The sequence below is a fragment of the Haliaeetus albicilla genome, chromosome 13, assembly GCF_947461875.1.
Source record: "Haliaeetus albicilla chromosome 13, bHalAlb1.1, whole genome shotgun sequence".
NCBI lineage: Eukaryota > Metazoa > Chordata > Aves > Accipitriformes > Accipitridae > Haliaeetus > Haliaeetus albicilla.
Window position 1 is genome coordinate 41,908,803 of NC_091495.1, and position 17,964 is coordinate 41,926,766.

Here is a 17,964-nt window from a genome sequence, read left to right on the forward strand (position 1 = left end):
CTGCACCCATGGCCCAGGAGCTCCACCGAAGCTCAGCTGAAGGGCTTCAGTCCCTGCCTGAGCTGCACTGGGTGTGCTGCTGTCCCTGCCTCATCGCCTCAGACCCAATCCTGACCTGCACACAGACTTCCTGGCTTCATCTTGGACCTGCCTCAGCACCACGCACTTGCATAGTGATCTCAACTCTTGGTTGAACCTGGCCACCATCTCCAGGTTGGTCCTGCTCACATTGTTCAGGTACTGGAGGACTGGGTCCTGGCTGGTGATGCTCCGGCCGTGCAACCTGTGACTCCTTGTTTGCCTTTCTTTAGGGAGCCACCCTGCTCTTGCTGCTCCCTGACACTCATGTGTTGTTATTTTAACCTCTCTCCTGTTTTGGAGACTCCTCCTTCCCCATCTCAAAGGCCCATCGACAAAGCCTGTAGCAATTTATTATCTTTAAGCTCAGTATAAAAAGTCAATAATTTCAGGGGATGAACAGGACTACAGGAGGAACTGGAGACACGAGTAACAGTCAGTCCACGTACTGGGAATTACAGACAGACAGTGAGTGACACACAGAGGGACCGTTTGCTAGCAGGCACTGGCAGTTCACAGTGAGATGGAGGAACTCTGCTACCCAGACACAGGAAAGAGCCGATGGATCGAAGATGGCAGGAGCCAGGCAGGCTGAGCTGCAACTGTCCATCTGTACAGGTCCTACATTTGAGTAGGACATCCTTGATTTAGAAGTCTTTGTGAAGTGCAGAGACCAGTGGGATTTCTCAGCAACGGTGCTGGGACAAGAAAAATCTGCCACTGATGAGAGAGTCCAGAGCGAGCACTGGCCAGCTGGGAAGTTGAGCTCTGTCCTGTGGGTCAGCCCCGGTGGTCTGCTCCGCACAGGGCTCAGTAGCCTTGCTTCACTAGGACATCAGACAAGTCCTCTGTGCCCTCCAGCTTCAGATTCTGGGAATATAAAAGAAAAGCTAAGTTTGACAAAGCCAGACTCTTCCCCTTGGAGTCTGAAGGCCTGGCATAAAAAAAACCACACACGATGATGGTTCAGAACAACCTCAGCCCCTTCTGTCACCAGTAGCACACGCAAGACCAAGGCTTCCCATCGGCTGTTGCTTCGGAGTCTGGAACTCTCACAATCTTAGAACAACACTGAGCAACAGGTGCTCACCCCTCTGCTGCCAGACCCAAGGACAAGGAAGGACAGGCAGCAGTTAGGCTGGAAATGCTACGAGTACTTAACCACGGGCTGTCATTCCCAGCACATTAGCCTGATTTATGTTCACTATAAGCATGAAACGGGGACTTAAACTGAGAAGTCCTGATGCAGCAAGAAAACGGCCCTGCTCCTGGCACTTTTCACTGTGCGTTTCGCCCGCTGCTCCTACCACGTCTCCTGTGTGCACGCTACACTTACCTTCTCATTTGCCAAATGCAAGAGGCAGGCGAAGGCTAAGGGGACAGACAGATTGTTAGCCATCACAGAAGGCAGCCTACAAAAGAGAAGGGAGGAAGTTAGGATGGCCAGAGCCTACTGAAACCCAGCGGATGGAGTGTGTCTGCAAGGACCAGGTCGCCAAAGATTAGCTCTTCCCCAGGGATCTGGTTTTCTCTACCTTTCCCCTCCCACCAGCACAGAATTTGCCAAGCTGAATGCAACCCGTAGCTCCCAGAGAGCAAGAGAAGAGATTTTTTTTTTCCCCATCAGGGTTCAGTTAGCAGGTTGTAATATAGACAGAGAGGGGTCAGCATTTGCCCAAGCTCAGCTGAAGTCTGTCCCCCAGCTGCAGTCCAACCTTTTTTAGGGCCTCTCTACCTGTGAAGCAGTTCCTTTGTAATGCTGCTGAAGACCTTCTCTCCTGCTACCATGGATGTGTCCTCCTCTTTCTCTGCATCTTCCATCTATTTAGCAAAAAGACAGACACTGCTGAGATGGACTTTGCTCCCCAGTATTCAGCCTTGTGTTCAGAGAAAAAACCACTGCAAGTTACACTCAGTCTGTCCTTATCAACCATCCCATGGGAGCAAGACTACTAGAAAGGAATTGCTGCTAAACCTGACCAAGACTGTCTCTGCAGGGGTTAAGCACAGTCCTGGGCCTATTGAGGTATCTGGCTCCCCCTGCACTCACCTCAGCCACTGTTTCTTTCTTCTCTCCATTAGTCAAGATGTCCCACATGTTTTTCTTTAACCTCTTCATGTCCATTTTCTTGGCTGTCTTTGCATACTGAATTGCTATCTTATTGACCTGAGGAAAAGAAGTCCAGGGTTAGTTGAGAGCAGCTGAGCAGAAGCAGCAGCACTATCCTCACTTAGGGCCACAGGAACAATCAAAACATGGTTCTTGGGAACAATGGTAAATGCTATCTCACTACTAAACCTTTGATTTTTAATTCCCTCCTCTTACACAAGGGTTCATCTGGGAAAAAAGTGTCCAGTAGCAAACCCAGGAGAATCCTGCACCAGGGAAACTGCCATCTCAGGACTTCTAACCACCTGAGGTGTTGAGAGGCTTTGCTCCAGACCTGCCCAAGTGAGCAGTTCACAGCTTGGCGACAACACGAGCCCTTACCTTCTGGGGCTCAGCAATGAGGTTCAGCTCTCCATACGTTGTGACATTGACATTGCCGACAACCGTGTGGAGCTCAGCGTCTTGACCCTCAGGGTGGCTGGTAAGGTTGAAGTCCCCTGTCTGGCCCATTAATTGAATGGGGTCATTATCATCATCGCTGTCTGCAGCCTGATCAAGAAGAGATAGAGCAGTGAGGCTACCCAGAGACATCTTTGAGGAGCCAGAGTTGTCCTGCACCGAGATAACAAGAGCACCCGCCTCTCAGGAGGGTGGTGATACCTGTCCACCTTCCCCATGGAACTTGTTCTTATTCAGCCTCTCCCCATAGCGCTTAGGCTGGGCTAAGGCTAAACTCAAGGGAGATCTAGAGCACAGAGTATCAAAAGACTGTTCTACACAGAAAGGTAACAGAGATGAGGGCTCTTCTGCCAGCGTGGGACCAGACTTGTCACAAACACAGTCAGGAGGCGGTGCTGGCCTGGCAGAAAGCTGAAGCTTTAGAAGAAATCTACTTCAGTGGGAGCTCGAAACAGCTGGGAGCAAACTTCACTGTGTAGAGATGACAGAAGAGGTAAGCAATGGCATTTACTCCTGCTTTAGGGCACAGGTCTATGGAAAAGGCTGGAACAGAGTTTCTGCAACAAACTGACTGGCAAAGAAACACCAAAGGCAGAGAGTTTAGTTGATTTCATTAAGGGTGAGGGGACAGGGGTGTGCACAGAGGCTCGTACAGCTTCGTCATAATCTGCAGCTCCTATTCTTTTTCAGTAGTAATTAATTCCAGACACAGATTCTTCCTAAATTATTCCCATCACATATCAAGTATAAGCAACAGAAAGAAATCTTGTTCCAGTTACCTGCAATGCAGGGCAGAAATTGGAGGTGTCATTGGGGTTGTTGTAATCGTACTCGCCGATGTCATCTTCGTGATCCAATGAGCTGTCCAGCTCAGACGTCCTGCAGAGCTACAGAGACAAGACCAGGGATCAGGAAAGAAAAAACTCTAAATACTTCCCCAAGCAACGCCTGCGCCTTGTTCCTTCATCGCCTCCTTTTCCCAGCCTGCTAGCTCTTCCTCCTCCTCCTCGCATGCCAGCCCTCTAGCAAGCCCCTTGTAAAGCACAACAGCTAAGCACAGCCACTTCGGCATCCACAAGTGGGGCACTTCAGCGAGAGATATGCTGGCCCGTCTCCAGCCCTAAGGAGCATCCCGAAGCGCTTCAAGCATTTGGTGAAGAGCGGTTTTGTTCATGGAATCATTGCCAACAGGCTTTTAGAGAAGACTCTTACCTTAACAGCTGGTTTGAGGAACAGCTGGAGAATGTTGTTAGGGTCATAGTTGAAGTCTGTGGGAAGCGTGGTGCTCTTCCCATTCTGGCTTTCCAGAATGGATTTGGCTAGAGTTACAGATGCCTGGGAAAGGTAATAAATACCATTACCCATGAGCTACGCGCTACTTGGAAGATTAATGCACAAGTAAGTGTTTTGAACACAGGTCTTCGTCTGAAAGGTGGCAAGTTCTGAGATGCCTCTGAAGAGGAGTTCCACACTGGTCCAGTCAGTGCAACCAGTGGCTTCTGTGCAGCACCCTGTGACACACAGCTGGAGCTGCAGGGTCTCTTTGACTGACAGCGTATAAGCCAGGAAGAATCCACCCTGATTCTCTACCCCAAGGTTGGTAAAAATCTCTATTTGTAACGTGATCTGGAGTAAGAAGACCCTGCACCAAGGAACATACATGATGTTGGGTTTACAGAGCCAGTTTCACAGGAGCATATGAACCATTTGCAGATGACAGTTCCAAGATACACTGATATGGCAAAAGAGAGAGCAGAAAGAGGCAGAACCTCAGCACGTACCTTGGTCTTACGGAAATATGCCTCAAAGTCAATATCCTCATCAAAGTTGATTTCAAACGCTTTCTTTGCATTTCTTTTCTTAGTCTCTTTTTCAGAGTCAGCATCTGCTGCAGAAAGGAAGGAAACTGTCAGTGCTTTGTGACAGAGTAAGGACAACAAGCTCACTCCTAACTTGAGCATCTGCTCCACACAGAAAGGTCACCTACAAAGACTTTTCCCTTTGTTACAGGAAAGCAATAGCTGTTTTTCTAAGCTTCATGTTTTAAAGGGATCATTATCTTTTTATAGAAGCAGAAAGTGTAATTTAATCTTCAGGTTTTATGCAGAAGGTGGGAAACAACACCAGGAGCTGTATTAGTGCTAGAATCTCTTATTGCTGCAGTGAAAGACACCCCCTCAACTTTGAACATCATTAACAAACCCAAACAATAGAGAATATGTTAGACACCAAAGGATCCGCATGTGACTGAGAGCCTTCCTGGTGTCTGAAGTCAGTGCTGTTTCCCATCTGGCTAAAAAAGAGCCATGCAGGCTCGTTCCATTCTTTACTGTCCCTACTTTACAACTCAGGTGGCACCCATCTCCAAAGGTAAGCAGGACCTAGCAGTAGCCGCATCTGTAGCGTATGAGCCGCTGTCTCTAAATACGTACCTTTGTGTCGAGGTTTGAAACGCCAGTGCTCTGGGCCAGCCCACATTGACAGAGTTCGGGGACTGAAGTAGGAGTATTCCCCTGGTTTCATGGAGAGATGAAGGCACATGGTCCCGATGTCTCCCTCTCCAAAAGGAACCACATCAGTTCTGGAAAGAGCACACATGCTGCTCAGTGAAATCATTCCTTTGGCACACACCAGGCCTGAGCGTGCATTTAATAACCAGATCAGCTCTGTACAGACATCACCCGCTCCCTCTGCCGGCATGTGTGCAGGACTCTGGCTCTTTAATGAGTGAACAGTACTGTGGGTGCTGCATTGTCTGGAGTCCATGAGGCTGCTGCAAACACAGAGTTGGATTTGCCAAAGGGCAGGCTGGAAACTGGGCAGGAGAGTGAGCAGGCAAGCAATCACTCTGGGGAAAGGTGACCATAGGAAAAGGTCCTCTTGGAGGGTAGAGGTACTATTGTAAGGCACTCCTGGACGTACCCAAAACTTGAGCAGAAAGCAAGCTATCGGCAGATGGGAAATGTCTACGCAGTAAATTAAAGATTCCTCAGAGAGCTGCCAGAAGTTGTTGCTTGCTATCAAAGCAAAGCTATAGATTTTCAGTGACTACTTACCTCTTGCTCTGGCAGAGTGTCCCACAGGAGTTGAGATTTTCTCTGAATTCCCCTATCTTGTCTGCTTCTGTAGTCCTGGGGGAGTCAGAATTGAAGTTGTCATCTGGCAGGGTGGGAACAGAGTCTTCCACGTCACTGTCTGTCTCTGCATTGATATTGAACACTTGGTCGCTCTTCTTAAATTTTTCCAACAGGGCTGACACTGACTGTAGGAGAAGAAGTGCTCAGGAAAAAAATTTGCAGGATATCAGCAGCCCTGCAGCGCAAACTGCCCCATGTATCTGGGAGATTGCTTTGGAGGACAGCACAGAATATAGCTCAAGTATCCCACCTGGCACAGAGCTAACAAACATACCTCATCATGGGATTCAGCATCCCACTTTGTAAACTGGAAACCAGCCAGCGAAGAGCAGATGGGGCGTTTTTCAATGCACTGTGCTAGCAGGGCTAGAGACAAGGAGAGCAAGGGGGAGAGATTAGATATAGGATGAAGCAACCAGCACCTAAAACAAGAGCCAGGCATTAAATCATTCTTAAAGCCACATATATAGGCAGCCCTTCTTCCATGTAGGGTGGTGCAGGGCTCACTGCAAAAGCAGTCAGGCTCATTTCTCAGCAGAAAGGGAGAGTTCACTTGCTATCCTAACTCAAGGGTGGGCGTAACGCTGGGAATTTTATCAGAGCAGTGGGGTTGGGTAGTATGTATAGGCTCAAAACACTCTTAAGAAGGTCAGTCCTTAACCTGGAGCACACTAATCTCAACTGGTGCACGGCTCAGACCACGTATACTTGCTGTGTGACAGATCTGCCAGAGGTGAAGTTACACGTAGCGATCTAAAACCTACAAAGGTCCTGTTTATCTAGCAGCCAGTCTCAATTTGATCAGGATCAGAGCAATGGAGCCACAGGGTAGCCAAGCAGTGAAGAAAAGCACAAGTCAAGCTGGCTGAGACTAAAATGAGCATGTTTGGGAGATGAAAAGGATCGAAAAGTCTGGATGGGCCCCTTTGCTTAGCAGTTACCGGCACTCACACTTTAAATCTGTCACTTTCACAGGATCAGAGTTTGGCAGCATGAGCGTCTCTGAAGAAGGGAGAGGCACAATCTTTGAGTCAAAGAGGAGCTCACTGTGGCAGCTTTGGGTACGCAGCCCGGTGAGGAAAATGCCAGCTGTGCTGCATTCATCAAAAGATGCAGCTGTTTTCTGGAACATGGGATCAACCTACAGGTACAGAATGAAGCAGAGAATCAAGGAATGGAGTAGATGGAGGGGGTGAAGCAGGGCTCTGCAGGAGACTTTGAAGCACAGATCCGAAGGGACAATGACCCATGCATCTTTTTCAGTGAGGAGAGAGCTCTCACAGCTGCCTCATGCAGGAGGAATATACATGACTAGGAACATTCTTGATATAATAGCAGAATTCACAGATGTGCATGTGAATGTTAGAGCCCACGAAAGGAATGCACAATAAGGAAAACAATAGAAATGAGAAAGATGAGGCGACATCTCCTTTCCTCCACTAGAACACAGCTGCTACAGCAGCCCCCCTCCACCCACCTCACATCTGCGATTAGCCTCCGACACATTGATGTTACTCAAGTTCTTCTCAATGGTTTTGAATAAGTGCTTTTTCTTTGTCTGAACTCTCTTGACAGCCTCAGGAACTGCACTGTCTTCTAAAAGGAAAAGAACAAGTTACACTTAGAAAACTTGCTAAAATACCCTACGGAGGGATAGCACAACATTTACTTCAGTTTGTAGGACAAACGTGCAAAAACCCAGTGGGCATGAAGTTAGCCAATTAGGTATCTATTAGCATGAACCACCAATGTTTTATTGACTGGATGCTGCATTTCTTTTTATTGACTCTATTTTATCTTAACAGCACATTTTCGTTTCAAAGCAAAGGACAGCAAAGAGGAGGGCGCTTCGTTTTTAATGTTTCAGATTAGGCCACCTTTGGTTTGCATTCAAATCTGATGGGCCAAATCGTTGAATACAGGATTGAGCAACACGTTCAGGTTCTCATCTCAACCCTCCCTGCTCAAGTACCCAGGCAAACTAATTCAGGATTTCCCAGCCCTTGAAAATGAAGTTAGTGGTACGCTCCTAGATGTACAAAGTGCTTTGAAATTCATGGGTGCTATGTAAGTACACTGACATCTCTCTTACAGGAAGAGCTTAACAGAAAATGAGTGAATGGCACACCTCCTTCCGGGCTGTCTGCATTTTTTGTAGGTAAGTCCTTGCCTAAGCCTCCAAGAACTTTGTATGTATCTGCATGGACCACATCCACACGCACGGCGTAAATCTTCGCACTGGCATCAAGCGTGCCAGCTGCTATCTGACAGGAGGAACAAAGGATGCAATTTTTAGTTAGAAAGGAAAGAGTCTCATCTAGAAGATGCAAACATAGAAGGCAAGCTGCAGACTCGAATTTCTGAATGCTCTGTATTACAAGCAAAATTGTGAACAACTGGAAAAGGATTTATTCCAAAACCTACTGGAGACCTAGGTGCACAGCAGGGGTCAAGATGTGTCTTCCGAGGCAGAGCCTACAGTTTGCTTTGTCAGGTATTTTGGAAGGGATCACACAGAAAAATACTTAAAAAATCGCCAAGATTAAGCAATGTGGAGAAGCAGAAAGGTGCAGATTTGCATCTCCCAAGAGACCTCTCTCCTCCATGCCTTCTTTTGGGTCATCCTCTTGGTATCATTCTATTTTCTCAAATTACTAAGTCAAAAGACTACCCACTGAAAACCTGTGCAGTTTCCCATCCCTTCCTCAGTTCTATCAACTATGAGACAGCTAGCTCAGGGGTTCCTTGAGGACGCATTCAAAAGCCCTGCCATTTGTTCATTCACCCAAGAATTCAGTTCTCCCTCCTAGCATCAGTCAACTATTATAGCGAATAAGTCTTTGCCCTGGCACATTCTTATTCCGATCCATCCTGAATCAAAATTAGACCAGGAGTTAGCCACACTAACTTCCTTTCTCTTCCAGTCTTGTTTTGTCACTGGTTGTAACACCCATTATTTACCTCAGAAGCCTCACAAGTCTTACTTTTAAACAAGCTCTCCTTTTGAAGGACCATAGCTGAAAGAATTCAGCCTTTAATTTCTATGGTACAAAAGGATTCAACACTGCAAGCTTCTGCGAAAAGTGACTATGCTGCCTCTACCAGGTATTTTTAGTGGAAGTAACAAGCTCAGTTACCTTCAGCGTTATTTGAGGTTTGTTATTGGCTAAACCTTAGGCTAAATGCCAGTTGGAGACAAAGCACCACCATGACTAGGCAGCGATTCTTCTCACCTTGAAGTCGGTCGGTTCAGAGCCCTTCTGTTTCAGGATCTCGGTCATATAGTCTATCAGGTGTAAGCCAAAGGCATTCTTCATGGTGATTTTCTGAAACAAAGCACAGCTCGGAACTGATCACCTGGCAAATCGACACCTGTCCAAACTGTCTAAACCCTCATGTCATGGAGGTATTTAAAGCAGGACCGAGGGGATACGGTCCGTGCCATGTCCTACTTTGTTACTGCAGGGAAGGCAGCAACAGAAGCCCAGATCTGGCCACGGCTTGGATCAGGAACGTGGCTCAGAGGGCTTGGAAGAAGAATAACCGCATAGCCAAGGCTCAAGGAGTTTTAAAATCCCTCCCGGCCTTGCAACCGCTGCCAGACACAGGTGATGTGAGAGGGGCCGGGATCAGGAGCCCTCCCCGAGGTGTCCGACTCACGTTCTCGGTGGAGAGCTTGATGCAGGTGCTGTAGTGATCCGAGATCTGAGCGTTGGTCCACTGGGGGAGGGCCGGCAGCCATTCCTCCGTCTGCCTGGGGGAAAGACGGTGATTTCGGGACCCTCCTCCTCCGCGTACCTCCCTCTCCCCCTCCAACCCCCTCTCCCCCCAAAAAACCCCAAAAACCTCCTCAGACCGAGCCCGCCCGTACCTGGGCGCGGGTGAGGCGAGGCCCAGCGGCGAGTCGGTGCTGCCGAGCTGGAAGTCGGCGGCCCTCGAGCGCCGGCGTTGCCGCCTCTCCCGTTCATCGTCGTTACCGGGGCATTCGGCCAACACGGGGGTGCCGGTGCTGCCGAGGGACCGCGGGGCTGGGGAGGCGGCCGGGGCCTGGCGGGGTGTCGGGGCGCTCATCCTCACGGCGGGGACGGGGACGGGCCTCGCCGCCTCAGGCCCGCCACCCGCCCCCGCCCCGCCTACTCCTCGCCTTCTGGCCAATCGACGCGCGGCTCGGATGGCGGGCTACCAATCGGGCGCGTAGCTCTCCGCCCCGTCGGGTTTGAATCGCCACGCCAGCGCGCATGCGCCGGGCGCAACGGCTGCGGCGGGGGCGGGGCGCGGTGCCTCAGTCCGCCGCCGGACGCCGGCGGGGCAGGTCGTGCTGACTGCGGCTCCTGTCAGGGCTCGGCTACCCGCGGGCCAGTCGCTTTACCGCCTCGCTGGCCCCGGGTTGCGCTCTGAAGGGTGCTGTCTGCTGGTGGTCGTGGTGCCCGGGCCCCTCTCGCAGCGGCGGAGCAGCGGTTAGCCGCTGGTAAAGTCCGTCTTGGAGGAAGAAGAGTCGCCAGAACCGACCTGCTTAGGTACTGACCGCCCTCAGCCCCAGCCGCCGTTTGGCTTTCACTGGTCCCCACGATCATTGGCTCCTCCGTGCCCCCCTCCTGTTCCCCGCCCCCCCCCCCCCCCCCTCCCCGGAGGCCTCCGTTTGTTTCTCGTTGTCCCGCGGAGCCCCTGTCTGTGTGGAAGTGTCCCCGGAGCTGTCTGCCTGACCCTTCAGTTTGCTCTGTAGGCCTCCCAGAGCACTCCAGGTGCCTTCTGGCAGTCCTTCAACCGCTCTGTGCTCTGTTTGGTGTTCTCCAGAGCCCCCCTGTGTTTGTTTCTGCCCGCCCCATGGCCCTCCAGGTGTTTTTTGTTGTGTCCTATAAGCCCTCCCCAGCATTTTTTGGGTTTCTGGGTACATCAGAGGGTTGGCAGGGGGTCTTCAGGCTGGGCAGCATCCAGCAGCTCAGATGTCAGCCCCATATGGTGAAGGCTAGCAGATGGCTCAGGGCATCTCCCCTGGTTTCAGATCTGGAGTCCTCCATCCTGCCCAATACAGCATTCTTCCTCCCAGACTGGCCCAGGAAGGATGTTCCGTGCTGGAGGCGGAGACTGGTAAGTGAGGAGCCAGTAGTGCTTCCTAAAACCAATCCCTTCTGCTCTTGGTCTGACCCAAGGTAGCCTGCGTTTGTGTGCAGGACGCCATGAAGACAGGAAGGCTTCCTCATATCTCCACCTCAGCTTTTCACCTGTGTCCCCAGTTCTCAGAAGATGAAGCTAGGTTATTTGTAGTGCTTTGGTTTCCCTGCACTTACTAGCAGGAAACGTTTGCTGGGGAAAGCTGTTGCTCCTCAAATTTCCTTTTCCCAGCAAAGCCATGGCCCGGTGTGCCTGATTCCAGCAGTCCTGCCTGCGGGACAGTGCCTGGGCTGTGGGCAGAGGAAACGGGCTCCTTGGTTTAATATGGAGAGCAGTCTGGTCTGAGGGCTGAGCTATGTGCCTGAGGCAAGGCTGCATGATGGGTGAAATAAAGCTGCATCTTTTATTTTTGTAGCATGTCCTGCGCTGTAGAAGTGTTAGCAGAAAGTTAGATGGCCTGGACCTGCGCCTGCCTCCACCATCATCCTGACCCTATGGCTGATGGGAAGAGCAGCTTCTTCTCCAGTGCCACCACCTGGACGAGAAGCTTTTCCAGCCCTACCAGGCCAGCATTCCTAGCCGTCATCCCCCTCAGGAGGGTGAAGCAGCAGCTGCCCCAATCCTTCTTGGGGGATTTAGGTACTGGGGACTGCGATGTTGCTGCAGTTTGACGTCTGAGTTCTTCCAGACTGCAAAGTGTTCTTCCAGCCTGAACCACTGGATGGAGCAGGAGGAAAAGATGTGGTTTGATTTCAGCTACATTTCTCAAGATGCTGTGTTCCCTGCCGGGCCAAGCCTGGCAGCAGTCCCCCTGCTCCCCTCACAGAGTGGTCAACGGATCGCTGTGCCATCAGCTAGTTCCCGCACTGACTCCAGGCACCCCAAAAATGGCAAAAGAATGCACTTCTGGAGACTGGCGTCTACTTGTAAGCACAGCTCAAGGACCTTGGAGGCCCAGGCCACTTCTAAAAGCCACGAGGGACTAAGTGACTTGGGGGGGTATGTGTGGGGGGGGTGGTGTGCAAAAACCCTGTAGGGCTTTTTTGTCCCCAAATAACTCAGGGTCTGAGCACAGAGGTCTGGCCCCTTCCCTCAGCTGCTCCAGTTGGGCCAGACTAAAATGGAGAAGCTGTAAAACCTAGGTTATGCTTTGTGATGTGTCTTCCTGTGAGCAAAAGCCTCATAACAAAGCCTTTAATGGATGTCGTAAACAAATCAATATCTCCAGCTATACATCTGAAATGAAGGAGGCTGAAGGAGCTATGAAGGTTTATAATGTCCAAATAAATTACTCCTGCTGTGGCAGTAGCAATGTGTGGAGCATTTGATTATTCCCAGCCATTAGTGATGCTGGCAAGGACAGAAATATTCATGCTCTGTATTTAACTGGAAATTAAGAGAATGTATCATTTGGTGACATGAGCTTTTACAAATGGCTGCTCCCCCTTCGGTCAGCTCCCCAACTAATAAATCACTGGCAAGACTTTGGGAAACTTGATTTACAACTCAGACCTGCCAGTGGGTGTTTGCTGGAGGATGTGTTCCTGAAAATCCCCCGGCAGATGGAGGCATGCTGGGATTCTCCTGCTCTTGGAGGGAATGCTGGAGGCTCATTTAAGGTTTGCTTTGGGAGCTGGGAAGAATGACTTACGATGGAAAGCCGGCTGTCCGCCCACCAGGCAGCAACTGCTGCCTGCTGTGCTCCTGGTACTTTTCCACCTGCCTGCCTGTGCCGTGCCAGGGCTGTGGGGAGTTTTGGGGTGACACTGAACACAGAGGAGGTCTCAGCTGCAAGCAATCGCTCGAGGGGAGTGGGAAGTTTGGGAGAAGAGTAGGAAGGGGGGGAGTGGTCCTGCGTGACTGCCGCAGCTGCCGTGACCGACTTGAAACCTTGTCAGTCACATCCATGGGACTGCAGAGCTGCTTGGGAGGTCCCGGGGGTGGGATGCGCTGACCGCTCCAGACCCACAACATGCGTAGCATAGCGACAGGGATCTTCCCCAGCTGCAAGGCTAAAAATAGAGGTGGGGACTGTCAAACTCTCAGCCTTCTGGGGTTACTGGGACCTCTGCACCCCGTCCCCCTGTGAGCATCAGACCTCAGCTTGAGTTGGTGGGCACTCGCCCGCTGCGATGGGGCTGCTGGAGGTTTGGTTTTTCTGTGGGTCCGGGGCATTTCTGCATGTACCCACATCCCCAAGCATCCGGGGACCCTACTGCAGTGGCTGAAACTGTTGATGCCACACAAGTGGGGTCTCTTGTTGAAATGGTGCACCCCTCTATAAATGACCTGTAAACTAAAGATTATCTGGTAATTTCCATGTGCTGGAGCAGACGATACAGGAGCATTTATTAACCCACTGGTACTATTCTTATGCAAACAACTGTAGCTCATCTCAATAATAAAAGGCAATTTAATACCTGCTCAGCTGCTGACAGTGGCTAGGAGGGGGCTTGGTTTTGGTGTTCAGTGCAGATCCTTTTTGCAGACAGACACCCTAGGGTCAGCCTCTCCGTCTGATTTTTCTTTCCAGAGCGTGCTGTCTGCTTTCAGCCTTGCTTGTTATTGCTGCAGAGCTACTTTTGGTCATGCTTGTACCTCAGGGCACAAGGAAGAGGTTGAAACCTCAGAAGAGGTAAATGGTTTGATTTCCCTAAGGTCTTATTAGGAAGGCCCATTCCCGAGCAGCCTTCCCACACCCTGGCTCAGCGCTATGTCTGCAAAGGCTATAACACAGATTGCACTAACACAGCTTGGATTTTTTTTTTTTTTTCCCCCTTAGCGTGGCTCTGAGTGGGGAGGCCCTGGAGGAGGCCGGTGTGCAAAGGGCCATCCCACAGGGTTTCAGAGCTCAGGATGGCCCCACTGACTTCTCCCTTTGCAGGTGCCTGGCTCGTTTGCAATCAGCAGTGATGATCTGACAAGTTGTGCCGTCATTTCTTGTGTTTTATTGCCAGGTAAAGCACTTGGACTATAAAATCCAGGATTTCACAGACCCAGTAATGGCTGCAAACTCAAATATAAAATTAACTCCTCAAGTGCAGCGATGTATAAATCATTGGTAGCACGGTCACAGTGCGGGCTCACACTTCCAGCTGAGGAAAAGTCCTCAAGGTCCCTGTGGAGCAATCAAGATAAGATTGTGGGGTTGAAAGCAGATGAAGGATGTGATGAGCTGTAAATCTTCTCAAGCTGTTGGGGTCAGCAGCAGCAAGACGAGGCTGTGCTTCTCCCCAGCTTTGGTCTGGCTGTGCCCACGCAATGTCTCACGTTGTTCTTGGCAATTTTCCCTTACAAGTGAAGGGATAAAAAATGGGCAGGCTGGTCCGGATGCAACCGCCAGGCTGCAACCCCCAAGAATTACACTGGGACTTGTTTCTGACTGCAGGAACTTGCTGCAGAGATGCTAGATGGACTGGCTGGTTCGGTGACTTGTTAATTCAGTTGAATTTATTTTGTAATTTAGGACTTTAAGCAGTTTGAAACCATCATTTCAAACTAGGTTGGTGTTTGTGAATGAGGGGCTTCCAGCAGAGCCAAGCTCCTGTGGCTCTGTCTGCATGGGGGAGAGGAGAGTGGGACTGGTGTACACGCAGGACCTGAATCCAAGAGGGCAAACTCAGTGATTCCCCACATCCTAGGGGAAATCAGTGGGACCTTAGTCCTTGCACAGCTGCCAACCGGACTGGTGTTTTTGGAGGTGCTGATGCCTTTGAGGGTGCTGCAGGTGCCCTGTGCGGGGAGGAAAGGAAGACAGATTGCAAAGCAGGACAGCTTGCTTCACCACGCTTCACAGAGCATGGGTGAAGTCCTTGGGGAGGATTTTGCTGACAGAGCTTGAGAAAGCATCTCACACCAGAGCTGCTCTGGAGGACATTGTCTCCATCCCCTGCATGCTTCATCCCTTGGGCATGCCGAGTGACTCAGAAGTCCCTGGAAATGTGCCCAGTGTGCCTCTGCCACCAGTTTTGTGGCCTTTTTTTGTGTGCTGCTGATCAAATCCCGATGTGGGTAGTGTCTGCCACTGCTGTCTGGGTGTCGAACACCGGCGGGGTGGGGGTGGTGGTGTTTGTGGTGGGACAGGTTGTAATGCTGACGACATTAGTGCTGCAAGACAAAAATCTTAACGTAAACCCATCTAATAGGGACTCTGCTCCCTGGAGGGTTATCGCTGCAGCATAGTTGGGGCATGGGTATCAATCACGTCTTTTGGAGACGCATATCTTGGCAAAGGGTGGCAGGACAGGCTTTGGGGGGTGCTTTGAAGTCACGCATGATTTTTGTCTTCCTCTATGAAGGCTGTGAGATACCAGAAGTGTCACCCAAGGAGGCCTGCTCCTCTTTGGGGTATGGATTACTAAATTCCTCAATTTAAATGCAAATTTGCAGCCGTTTGATTATGCCATGCATCAGAGAAGCTTTTGGATGGTGAACAGCTTGTAATAATCAGCTACGCATTCCTCAATACAGATATTATCTGCTGTTGCGATACCACGGCTGCGTGCCTCTGCAGAAAGCAGAGAGGTTCAGAACGACCCTCCTTTTCCCTCTTTCTTCTTTTGCCTCCGCTGAAAATTGCTCTCATTATCTCCCTGAAACCTTTTTAATCAACCTGGACGGCACAATCTGCTTTGCAATAACAAGAATAATGTTTCTGGAGGTGCTTTGCATGGTAATGCTCTTCTGAGCCTGAAATGCTGCTATTCAGAATGACTGCAGCTTCAGGAAGGGCTTGTATTTCTTCTTGACATCTTGGTCTTCTGTAACCAGAATATTTTTGTTGGGAGGCTTATAATTGCCTGACTTACAGCCCACAGGAAGCTTGTCCTGGTTGGGATCTCGGTCCTGGGATATCTTCCAGGACGAAGCCTTGATCTTGTGTAGTGGGAGCACGGGTCACACTGGGATTTCCTAGACCCTTCTGTGACGCACTTCCCTGCCCATCAAATTGCTCAAATTAATAACATTTGACTTTTAATCAAGCCCATTACAGTTGTGTCCACACTTGAGCATCCTGTTTAAGCAATCATCACTCTCACCCACTCCCTTTCCTTGCCTTAGGAGCTTCTCAGGTATTTGCATCTTGCCAACGTGAAGGAAAGTCCTGTTGATGTGGTTACTTGGCACCAAGAATATGAAAACTGCACTTAATCCTCATTTCACGCTTGCAACCGGATTGGGTTGATTTTTGAATCGCTATTGCGGGTTCTCAAATCTTTCATTAGCTACTGCTTGATTCATTTAGTTCAGTAATAAAAAGTAATTGCTCATCTGAACAACCAGGTGACAGTGAAGCACTGTCTGTAATTCTCCACCAACTATCTATCTGCGTTGGGGAAACCAAAATCTGCTGCAATCTGCGCAGAAATTGAAGTGGGGAGCTCATGAAGTCGAATGAAGAACATGAAGAATCCAGTTTCCTCTGTATGTTTTAAACTCAAGTTGTTTCTCTTTAAGCTCTAACTTTGTCATAATGATCTGACAGACCGTTTGGTGCTATGGAAACCCCAGTTTACACACGGGTGCATAGCTGCAAGCAATTAACTATCTTTAATTTTCATTTTCTGGGGATATTTTTGACTTGTATTAAGCAAACATTTATGCAAAACACTGTGGAAGCCATAAATGTTAATTAAGTTGAACTTGTGTCTTTGCCATAGCAGATAATCAGATTGATGGGTTCACTGAAGTCTGCAAAACTTGCCGTGATGGCTGAGAGCAGCTATTTAAAGACACAACGGCGCAGGTGCTGAAAAGGCTTTGCTCTTTGGGTGTCACCTTTAGTGTTCTCCTGCTTGGTCCTGCTTTCACCTGGTGTGTCTTGCCTTAACCAGACGCAGAACCGCGTTTTGCCCTGTAAGTGACACCGGTGGGTTTAGTGGGCACGGTAGCAACTCTGCAAATGTGTCTTGCTTGCTGTGTGAGGGTACAATGAATGCAATGAGTGGCAAAGGCCTCAGCTAGGGAAGGAGGATGCTGCTAGTTAGAGAAGAGCTTCACAGTACTTCACCAGGCTGCAAATGCACGGAATAATCCCTTTCTCTGTCCCTCTCCTCCTTTGTAAAACAACCACCTTAAATTCTCCCCAGAGCCTCAACCCTGACCCAAACCCACCACGTAGCTCTTGATTTTGGGGGTTTTCATATTGGATTACAGATGGAGGAAATATGCGAACCGAAATGAACCGGGGCATGAGGAATTTGGATTGCCCCGTACTATTTCTGCAGCAGATTGCTGTGGCTGATGAGTATTTTTTATAACCAATAAGCACATTCTCATTGCTTTTATATAGCGTGTGTGTGTGCAGGTGCATTTAGGAACAGGTACGAACCCTTCTGGGAAAGATGATGCATTGATGCTGATAAATAAAATGACCCCTTGTTTGGATTCGACATGCTGAATCCTGCTCTAAAGTGGGATCTGCTCTCTGGTTTCTGCTGTGGGGAGGCTTGGCTGGAAGCAGATGCCTGCACGAAGCATGGCACAGCAGCGGTGTGTGACACTGTTTATTCCTTCTCTCCCCTTTGCATGATAAAATAACCCATGAAAATAAATAACAAGAGCTTAATAGGCACATGGGACAGGGCTTTTATCAAGCCATGCCAATCAGCTGTGCCTCAGCAAAGCTCCTCTAATTAAAACCACAAATTACAGTGGGCTGGAGCTGATTGCAAGGGCTGGCTGGGTTGGGGGCTTTGCTTGGGAGGTGAAGCATGGCTTGTTGCTCCTCACATTCACACTCTCTCTCCCATCAGGGTGGTGAGGCCAAGGATTGTGCTGTCCCAGTGCCTGCCCCAGCAGAGCAGTTGGATTTGGTAAGTGCAAACCAGAAAGAGGAGCCAAGTGTTAGCTGCTTCATCAAGGGAATTGCTCTGCCTTGCAGCCAGCTGAATAGGTGGAAATGCCGTCGCTGATGCACGATCCTCGAGTCACACGTCTGCTTCAGCCCCGTGTGGAGAAGTGAGCAGCTGTAAGTCCTCCCTGCATTCGAGGAGCGATTAGAGCCTTTCCCATGCTTTGGGAATCGGTGATGTGTGGCTGTGTTGCTGAGTTTTGAGGGTTATCCTT

The 17,964-nt window shown here is 49.8% G+C and overlaps 1 protein-coding gene and 1 long non-coding RNA gene across 4 annotated transcripts; one reads left to right on the forward strand and one right to left on the reverse strand.

Moving 5' to 3' along the window:
- Positions 1–411: 411 nt before the first annotated feature.
- Positions 412–9,904, reverse strand: NCAPH (non-SMC condensin I complex subunit H). 3 transcript variants are annotated; one of them, XM_069801141.1, is made up of 17 exons: positions 9,656–9,904; positions 9,445–9,538; positions 9,018–9,110; positions 7,913–8,048; positions 7,262–7,377; positions 6,736–6,925; positions 6,059–6,150; positions 5,704–5,909; positions 5,080–5,228; positions 4,429–4,535; positions 3,860–3,982; positions 3,427–3,534; positions 2,570–2,737; positions 2,129–2,245; positions 1,814–1,899; positions 1,415–1,490; positions 412–948 (listed from the first exon to the last, which is right to left on the reverse strand). In XM_069801141.1, the coding sequence occupies exons 1-17, from the start codon at positions 9,853–9,855 to the stop codon at positions 889–891; spliced, it is 2,121 nt and encodes a 706-aa protein (XP_069657242.1). In that variant the 5' UTR covers positions 9,856–9,904; the 3' UTR covers positions 412–888. The 3 variants fall into 3 exon arrangements, with proteins under 3 accessions (XP_069657242.1, XP_069657243.1, XP_069657241.1); XM_069801142.1 differs by having other exon boundaries at positions 4,429–4,532; positions 7,262–7,380; XM_069801140.1 differs by having other exon boundaries at positions 7,262–7,380.
- Positions 9,905–10,059: 155 nt separating this feature from the next.
- LOC138688737 (uncharacterized) lies at positions 10,060–12,204 on the forward strand. Its single transcript, XR_011327601.1, has 2 exons — positions 10,060–10,301; positions 11,312–12,204. It is a non-coding gene; the product is annotated as an uncharacterized lncRNA (long non-coding RNA).
- Positions 12,205–17,964: the final 5,760 nt, after the last annotated feature.

What these genes read in the sequence shown, in the direction of transcription:
- NCAPH (XM_069801140.1), bottom strand. Translation starts at nt 9,855, where the DNA reads ATGAGCGCCCCGACACCCCGCCAGGCCCCGGCCGCCTCCCCAGCCCCG. An exon ending in TCAAGCTCTCCACCGAGAAC is followed by an intron (nt 9,111 to 9,444) that starts GTGAGTCGGACA and finishes GCTTTGTTTCAG; the next exon opens with AAAATCACCATGAAGAATGC. An exon ending in TGCATTTGGCAAATGAGAAG is followed by an intron (nt 949 to 1,414) that starts GTAAGTGTAGCG and finishes TTATATTCCCAG; the next exon opens with AATCTGAAGCTGGAGGGCAC.